General features: G+C 45.6%; 2 protein-coding genes across 2 annotated transcripts in view; one reads left to right on the plus strand and one right to left on the minus strand.

Annotated features, from left to right (window-relative positions):
- Positions 1-5,592, minus strand: part of LOC144588102 (uncharacterized) — a 99,616-nt gene extending 94,024 nt beyond the window's left edge. Inside the window, exon 1 of the mRNA XM_078390214.1 lies at positions 968-5,592. Within this exon, the coding sequence (XP_078246340.1) occupies positions 968-4,618 (3,651 nt within the window). The 5' untranslated portion in view covers positions 4,619-5,592. The remainder of the gene's footprint in view (positions 1-967) is intronic.
- The window catches only part of LOC110070046 (retinal guanylyl cyclase 2), a 46,431-nt gene extending 37,677 nt beyond the window's left edge, over positions 1-8,754 (plus strand). The window contains exons 16-17 of the mRNA XM_072993204.2: positions 6,778-6,872; positions 8,665-8,754. Of these exons, the coding sequence (XP_072849305.2) occupies positions 6,778-6,872; positions 8,665-8,754 (185 nt within the window). The remainder of the gene's footprint in view (positions 1-6,777; positions 6,873-8,664) is intronic.
- Positions 8,755-9,679: the final 925 nt, after the last annotated feature.

Below are 9,679 nucleotides of genomic sequence, written 5' to 3' on the forward strand. Positions count from 1 at the left end.
AGAAGTCACACAGACCAGGGATGGATTTTTAAACAATAAAAAGAATAAAGTTTATTTTAAATACACACAGGGAAAAATAAACAATCAGGTGAATAGGATAAAGTAACGTGGCTTATTCTCACTCATACAAGCATACAGTTTGGTTCACCCAGAACCCTTAACTTGAAGCACAGACCCTGAACCTATCAGTTCTGGCTAACCAACAGACACCTGAACCTATCAGGTTGGTACTCTGACACACAGTAGTACCCTGTCTGACACACAGACTCCCACAACAGCTTCTTCTTCCCAGCTGCTGCTTCGTCACAACCCAGTGTCTCTCAGCATCTCACAGTGTGTGTCTTCACCACACAGGCATCACATATTTATACAGTACAGCCCCTCCTCCTGATGTCCCGCCTTCCACTCCCTATAGGATGGAACTTTCCCTCCAAACCCATGACAGACAGGTAACATCAGTGCTGTATGTAACACCTCCCCTCTTTAAAAGTTGTTTTGTAGGGGGAAAGCTAAAAGTGCTCTTCACCAAAAAAACAACCTGAATAAAATGCATACAAAAACAGTTATACATACCATATAATACTTACTTATCCTTACACTCTAAGTTAACCATAGCAATTATGCATTTAAACATTTACCATTAACATTACATCAATTTACCTTTATTCATACAACCAAATTCAGAAAAAACACAGGTACATTTTAACTTTTTGTTCACCATTATATACACATAGTCCATGTTCTTTCGCCGTCTTCATTCTTCAGGTCTTCTTGATAAGGCGTCAGCAACACAGTTCACTGACCCTCTGACCACCTTCACTTCAAAGTCATAGTCCTGTAGGTTCAAAGCCCACCTCATAAGTTTGCTATTGTGGGTTTTCATTGTCTTTAACCATTGCAATGGTGAATGGTCAGTACACAGAATAAAATGTCTTCCCCAGATGTAAGGCTTGGCCTTCTGGATCGCGTAGACTATGGCCAAACACTCCTTCTCCACGGTTGCCAAATGTCTCTCACCTTTTTGAAGTTTCCTACTCAGGTAGGACACTGGATGCTGGTCACCATTTTCATCCTCCTGGCACAGAACTGCTCCTACCCCGCTGTTAGACGCATCGGTGTAGATGATGAACTCCCGGTCGAAGTCTGGAGCACGCAGCACAGGATAGTGGATTAACGCCTCCTTCAACCTCTGGAACGCCGCCTCACAGTCGCTGGTCCACGGGATGCGGTCATCAGCCTTCTTCTTCGTCAGATCGGTCAGCGGAGCCGCAATCTCGCTAAACCTCGGGATGAACTTTCTGTAGTAGCCCACCAACCCAAGAAATGATTTGACCTTTTTCTTGGTGTTGGGTCTAGGCCAATCACGAACAGCTTCTATTTTGGCCTCCAGGGGTTTTATCATTCCTCCCCCTACCATGTGACCCAAGTATTTTATTTCTGGGCTACCCAGCTGACACTTGCTGGCCTTTACTGTTAGCCCTGCTGCACTTAACCTCTGCAGCACTACCTCCAGGTGTATTAGGTGATCTTCCCAGGTATTACTGAAGATCCCTATGTCGTCAATGTAGGCCACTGTAAAGTCACTGAGCCCTGCCAAGGTCTGGTCCATCAGCCTTTGGAATGTGGCTGGTGCATTTCTGAGACCAAAGCTCAGGACTCGAAACTCATAGAGACCAAAAGGGCTGCAAAAGGCAGTCTTTTCTTGATCCCTGGGATCAATTCTTAATTGCCAATATCCCTTTACCAGGTCCAATGATGAGATGAACCGACAACCCCCTATGGTTTCAATCAGGTTGTCTAGCCTGGGCATTGGGTAGGCATCAGGAGTGGTTACACGGTTTAATTTCCTGTAATCAACACAAAACCTAATGCTCCCATCAGGCTTGTCCACAAGGACCATCGGAGAGGACCAAGGGCTAGAAGAGGGGACGATTATGTTCTCCCTAAGCATCTCGTCCAGCTCCTTCCGCACCTTGTCCCTATAGGGTCCCGTTACTCGGTATGGGGATACTGCCTGCGGGGGTGCATCCCCTGTGTGGATCCGATGCATCACTCCCTTCACTATCCCCGGCTTGTTGGAAAACACCTGTTGATATTTACTAAGCAGCATTTTTAGTTCTTGCTGCTGGTCTTGGGTGAGTGCAGGACTGATCTTTACCTCCTCTGGGTTGTATTTTACTTCCCCTCTACCCTCCCAGAAGGGTAATTCAGCTTCCTCACTCTCAGCTGCTTTTATTGCAAATAACACCCTCTGTTCCCCTCTGTAGTAGGGTTTTAGGGCATTCACATGAACCACCCTCCTTGCTTGGTTCTCCTCCTGCTCTATTAGGTAGTTCAGGTCTGACATCTTGGAAATGACCCTATATGGTCCTGCCCATTTGAGCTGCAGTTTGTTCTCTCTGCAGGGCCTAAGCCAAAGCACTTCCTCCCCTGGGTCAAAGTGCCTCTCTCTAGCTTTGTGGTCATACCATGTTTTCTGTCTGACCTTCTGAGCTTGCAGGTTTTCTGCTGCCAGCTCTAGATTTCTCCTTAGGTCATTCATCAAGGTGTCTATGTATGTCACAACGTCTTGTGGGTCATCCTGGGTGATCTGCTCCCAATTTTGTTTGATCAAATCAAGGGGCCCTTTCACCCCTAAGTGTGCAGCAGACATGTCAGAGTGACCCCTTTGTAAGATCATGGGGCGATACTTTTCAGGTACCACCAGCTGACTTCTGATCCCATCTCCCCCTTTTGAGGTATTCCTCAGGGTCTCTCTATATAAAATCCCCTTTTCCTCCAGAAATCTCACTGGGGTTTCAGGTGTTAGCTGGGCGTCAGTCACCTGTTCAAAACACTTTTGGAGAGTGGCGTCTGCCTTTTGCTCCTGTCCAAATCTGCTGTCTGTGGTTAAGGTTTCCACCACAGCTTCTGAACTCCCCTCTGCTTCCGTCTCTGGCTCATCATTACCCCCCTGAACTGTCCCTGTGGTGGCTTGTGAGCGTGTAATCACTAGCACCCGTTTCACATGTTCAGCCAGGTCATTTCCCACGAGCACGGCTGCTGGCAGAGTCGATGAAATCGCTATCCGCCAATCTCCCCTCCAGCCTTGAAAGTTGACAGGTACCTCTGCTACTGGCAGAGAGATTACCTGCCCCTCAATCCCTGCCACCTTTATGCTCTCATTTGGGATTATAAACTCCCTAGGGATGATATCTGGATGGCACAGGGTTACCTGGGAACAAGTGTCCCGCAGCCCCCTATACTGACGGTCAAGTATTCCTACGTCCACCCCGGCTGTCTCAAACAACTGAGAATCTGTTTTCACCAGCAAGCAGCGCTTTACCTCCACAAGAGGACCATTTTCCTCAGCCTGATCAGCAGAGGTAGCTGTTCCAGACTGAGTAGCCATGGCAACAGGCTCCCTCAGTGACACTGAGCTTTGCTCTTTCTGGACACAGAACACAGCTTTTGGCTTGGTCCCACTAGAATTCTGAGGCACCATTCCTTTTAGCTGCTTTAATTTCTCACACTCTGAGATTAGATGACCCTTTCCCTGACAGAAATAACATTTTCTGGTGTATTTTGATTCTCTCTCATCTTGTTTTGGTTTTCCCTCCAAAATCTGAGGTCTTAGTTTCATGTCTGAGGGCTTCCCTTCACCATGGGCCCCTCCCCCTTGCTGGTTTTTCCCTGGTCCCTGAGAGTACTTGCTGTAGGTTTCTTTGGGTTTACCTACAGATTTCCCCTCACCCAAGGGCTTTCTTATTTGGGAAATAAAATCTGCGATCTCTGCGGCTGCTGCCACAGATTTTGGTTTCCTTTCCCTCACCTGGAATTTCAATTCCCCATGCAGGACTGAATAGAACTGTTCCAGTGCTATCAAGTCTTTAAGCTGCTCATAGGTCTCTGTTCCCTCCTGCGATAGCCATTTCTCAAGCAGCCTCACCAATTGGGCCCCCACTTGGGTAAAAGTTTGTTCTGGTTTCTTGGTAAGGGACCTGAATCTTTGTCTCAGCTGCTCCGCATTTATCCCATGTCTGGCAAACACCAGTTTTTTAAACTCTGCAAAATCTTTCATCAGCTCCTCAGGCATCTCGGCATAAACCTCAGCCAGGCTACCACTGATTAAAGATCGCATGATGGTCATCTTCTCAGTTTCCCTCACTGAGAAGTCCACAAACGCTCTTTCCACTAAGGAAAAGAACACCTCAGGACAATCTCCCTTGTGGTACACAGGGAATTTCTTCAGGTCAGCTTTAGACAATTGGCCTCCCTCAGAATCCCTATTATTATTATTGTTCTGGTTCATCAGTTCCAGTTTTTTTAATTCAAACGCCATTTTCTCTCTCTCCAATGCCAATTCAAATTGTCTCTGTCTCTCTCTTTCCCTTTCCTCCATTTCAAATTGCCGCTGTTTCTCTCTTTCCCTTTCTTCTCTTTCCCTTTCCCTTTCCTCCACTTCAAATTGCCTCATCCTCAGTTCATGCTGTTGGGCTATGAGCAATTTTCTAAGTTCTGGGTTCTGCTCTCCTGTGCTGTCACCCTGCACTGAGCCAAATTCATCCTCAGAACCTTGGTCAATCTGGGGGTCTTTCACTTCACTCATATCGGCCATCTGGCTTCGAGTCAAGGGCATAATCCCCCCTCAGAACAGGCTGCTTTAAAAAGTCAAGCCTCAAAATAAAACGACCACTTTTTTCCTTCTTGCCTCAGAACCAGCTCTCCTATAGAGATTGCTGCTGTTCTTCAGCACTAACTTGCAACAGTATCGAGTCAGAGCCTACCCCCCTCTGCTGGGCCTCTCAGCTGGCAAGCTAGCTCACTGTTACTATGCAGTTTTGCCTCAGCTTTTCCCGCCAAAACTAGGCTGCCTCAGAGCACCTTAATCTAAGTCTCCCCAGTTGGCACGTTCTTCTACTAGCGCACCTCCCCGTGAGGTACACCTAGAAGATTACCTACGCGCCTCAGACTGTCCCTGACTAGACCCCCCTTGCTCTGGGCACACTTGCCAAGGCTTTGCTGGACCACTGGACAACTGGACCAGTCGTATCCCACACGCTGGACACCAATCAATGTGACAAACCCAGACCTACTGGGATATGTCACACAGTTACTAAGCTGCCACCAACCATTCCCTTTAAGAAGTCACACAGACCAGGGATGGATTTTTAAACAATAAAAAGAATAAAGTTTATTTTAAATACACACAGGGAAAAATAAACAATCAGGTGAATAGGATAAAGTAACGTGGCTTATTCTCACTCATACAAGCATACAGTTTGGTTCACCCAGAACCCTTAACTTGAAGCACAGACCCTGAACCTATCAGTTCTGGCTAACCAACAGACACCTGAACCTATCAGGTTGGTACTCTGACACACAGTAGTACCCTGTCTGACACACAGACTCCCACAACAGCTTCTTCTTCCCAGCTGCTGCTTCGTCACAACCCAGTGTCTCTCAGCATCTCACAGTGTGTGTCTTCACCACACAGGCATCACATATTTATACAGTACAGCCCCTCCTCCTGATGTCCCGCCTTCCACTCCCCATAGGATGGAACTTTCCCTCCAAACCCATGACAGACAGGTAACATCAGTGCTGTATGTAACACACTTCAGTGATGTGGAAACTTTATTAAACTGAAATATATATGTTTGGCAGATAGAGAAAGGATGGCATCCTTATAGCCACATGACTAGGAAGAAGAAACAGGGGAAGTTATAGGGGGGAAGGTAGTCAAATTAGAGAATACTATACAAGCAACCAAAAAAGCAGAACTTGTGATAATTGGCTGAAGTTATAGGAAACCAGATTTCAGCTGAATATCAGGAAAATTTTCTTAACTGTTATAGCAGTTTTTCACTTTTCTTATCCACACCAGAGATTCCACATATGTGAAGAATCAGCTATAACATTTCCTTTAAAGCCAAATTACACTAGATATTTTCCATGGCTAACAAAACAGAGTGTGCTTAAAGAGAAAGCAGCTGCAGGGCCCTAATTTACTACATGTTTCCCATCCGATAACTGAGATCCTGAACTAGCCAGATCTCGGTTGAATATCAGGGAAAACTTTCTAACTGTTAGAGCAGTACGACAATGGAACGAATGATCTTGAGAGGTGGTGAGTGTTTCAACGCTGGAGGTGCTCAAGAGAAAATCGGACCACCATCTGTCAGACTGCTTTGATTTGGATTCCTGCCTTGAACAGGGGGGTTGGACTTGATGACCTTATAGGTCCCTTCCCACTCTATTATTCTATGATTCTGTGACAGCAAACTATAAGAAGAGGGGAAGGTGCCTGAACCTCTAACTTCAACAATACTTCCTCTTCTGATAAGATCACTCAGCTTGGACTGTTAAGAGAAGTAAACCAATTCTAGAACCCTAATGTTGATTAACTGGGGAGTCTATTTATGGATCGTTCTGGAGGAAAGCATAGCTTCTAAACTTGTTTACAGACCACCACCACCCCAAGACTGATTTCTGTATCTGCAGGTGTGCCTTCTCTCACTAAAAGAAGAGAGTTAACAGGGAACAGCAACAAAGAATAGGAAATGACCTGAGAGAGAGAGAGAGGGAAGAACACTCAAGAGTACCACTCTACATGTAGATCTAGAAGAGACAAGAGGGAGGCACACCTGGGTTCTTCATCTGGCTCCTATGGGTCCTTGCTGGTTTAGATCATTGGCTACACGCCTTGGTGATCTGCTCAGGCAAGTTGCTGATTTCAAGCAAAAGCGAACAAGCTAAGGGCTCTGAAGCTTGAGTCGTTGTCTTCTTTCATTTCAGCATACAGAATCCACATCAGCCAGAGCACCATGAAAACTCTTCGGAGTCTCCAGGAAGGTTATAAAATAGAATTCAGGGGAAAGACGGAGCTGAAGGTAAGAAACCCAACCGAGCAGAAAATGAGGACACTATTATATCTTGGCTGATGTTTAGTGTTCTTCTAGCAGAGTCAACCTTGCATAATTCAGAGTGGGGAAGAGAGCAGAAAGGGGCTGCAACTCAATGACAGAGCATGAACTTCCATGCCAAAGGTCCCGAGTTCAATTCCTGGGATTTCCACGTAGAACTGGGGATGGCTTTTGCCCTGAAACCCTGGAGTGGAGACAGTTGTAGGGCAGTGTAGGTAGATCATGCAGAAATGAATGGAACCAAAATCCCAGATCCACAATAAGGCAACTTCCGGTGCTTGTCTCTCCTCCCTTCCTACACTGTTTTTAACCTGGGACAAGGCCATTAGATTGGCTGTTTGTCACATCTGTTGTTGTTGTTGTTTAGTCGTTAAATCGTGTCCGACTCTTCGTGACCCCATCGACCAGAGCACGCCAGGCCCTCCTGTCTTCCACTGCCTCCCAGAGTCGAGTCAAATTCATGTTGGTTGCTTCGATCCCTCGTCCTCTGTCGTCCCCTTCTCCTCTTGCCTTCACACTTTCCCAACATCAAGGTCTTTTCCAAGGATTCTTCTCTTCTCATGAGAGGGCCAAAGTACTGGAGCCTCAGCTTCAGGATCTGTTCTTCCAGCGAGCACTCAGGGTTGATTTCCTTCAGAACGGATAGGTTTGTTCTCCTTGCAGTCCAGGGGACTCTCAAGAGTCTCCTCCAGCACCACAATTCAAAAGCATCAATTCTTCCACCATCAGCTTTCTTTATGGTCACATCTGTACAATGTTCTATTTGACATTGTCCTCTGTTTTCAAGTTTCTTTCAAAGAGAACAAGTGAAATTAGACAAAATGAGATCAATCTCTACTGAAATTAATCCAAGTCTCATTGAACTCAATGGGAACAGAGTTCAACTCTTATGTTAGCTGGGGTGCAAATCCAAAAAAAATTGAGCAAGGAGTGCCCTGTGGAGTCCCCGATGTTGGTTCTCAAGGTTCAGGAGAGCTGCCACCGGTGGGAGACCACGGTGCGCGGAGTGATAGACCCGAGGAGTCCGGGACGTGGTTTTACTTGCAGGACAAACTGAACTGGAGTGACTGTTTTTTATGATGTCCCCGATGAAATGGTTGGTGTCCTGCATACCAGAGCTTGGAAATAATGTGTTAGATTTAACACATTAACGTTACACTTGTTACTTTTGCACGGAAGAAGAGCGCTGCGCCTAAACTGAAGAAAATAACATTTTAGATGTCATGTTGAAAGACACTTAGCTTTTAAAGGTGAAGCTTCAGCTTTGACTTTGAAATAACATTCTGTAGATGCACCCACAACAACACAAAAATTAACAATTGTCCTGCACTTCAACGTAAAAAGAACGATTTCGCCGTCAACCTTATACATTAACGTGCTGTTCCTAACCTTTGCTTCTGACCTATGGCAACACTATGAATTAGTGACCCCCCCAAAAAAGGTCCTGTCATTAACGGCTCAGATCTTGAAAATGTATAGTCGTGGTTCCTTTTATTGAGTCACTCCATCTCACAATTAAGCCTTCCTCTTTTCCTGCTGCCTTCCAAAGAATGGGAGGATATATCAGGTATCCCCTTGCACGGGTTTCTTGAGGAGTCTGAGTTGAGGGACAGAGAGGAGAAACTTATTTTTTGGGGGCTACAGCTCCCAGAATAGGCCAACCATTGTCTCTGTAGGGGGCTGGTTGTTGTCTGGAAAATTGTATGAACCTTGCAGACTGTTCAAAAGCCCGTTGGACTTCTGCTCTTGTTATCAACAGGGGAAAGGCTTAGAAGAAACCTATTGGCTTTTAGGAAAGAAAGGATTCACAAAACCCCTGCCGACACCTCCTGAAATGAAACCGGGGTAAGTAGGACTATGACACCAATGAGCCATACGGGGTTTTCTTTTTCCTCTTCAAGAGAGAAAGATGGAAGGACCTCGCCTTATAAGGTAAAACAGATCCACAGAATCAGAAATAAACACATTTTACAGTCCTTTTCGCTGTCTGCATGACGAAGCGGAGATTTGCTCTTCCAGCTTCACCCAGGATTAACCCTGAGAGTTTAACGGGTCCTTTGAGAAGTTTCTGTTTATTTATTTTTTTGGGAAGTTACCAGGAACTTAATCCCATCTCCCGTAAAAGAGCGCTCCGCTTCCTCGGGAGGTGGTAAGCCTACGCACACGTTTTAGACTGCAGGTAGGGGGAAATGGCATGAGTAAATCGGAAGACTCTTGGTGGATCCGAGCAAAGAGATATCGTCCAAAATTCCACTCCTAAATTGACCGACTGGTTGCTCTAGGGAAGATTGTCAGCAAAGAATGAGAACAGTTACCTTTTCAGCAACAAGGTCACCTTTTGATACTGACCGTGGTGTACAGTTATCCCAAGTAATAGCCCCAGATGGTTTCGCCTCCATCCGTGGATCCAATCCCCTTTGAAAGCCATTTAAAAGTGGGAGACATTCTTTTTTTTCATGTGGCAGTGAATTCCACAGTTTAACTGTATGCAGTGTAAAGGCAATTACAGGCAAAAACAGAGTCCTACCTGTAGAAAAGAAGCAGGTAATGGGTAAGGGTCTTGAGCTAAATGTCCCCAATATAGATCTATTTATTTATTTTTACACCTCCTTTCTCCTTGAAAAGGGCCGAAGGCAGCTTACAGCATTCAAAGACAATATTTAAAGCTGGGAACAGTAAGGATACAAATACGAAAAGGGATCAAACCAATTCCATACTAAAAACTAGTAAAGAAAACCACATTCCATGCACTAAGGCACAACAATCCATTAAAA

Source organism: Pogona vitticeps, chromosome 3 (genome assembly GCF_051106095.1).
Source record: "Pogona vitticeps strain Pit_001003342236 chromosome 3, PviZW2.1, whole genome shotgun sequence".
In the NCBI taxonomy this organism is placed as follows: Eukaryota; Metazoa; Chordata; class Lepidosauria; order Squamata; family Agamidae; genus Pogona; species Pogona vitticeps.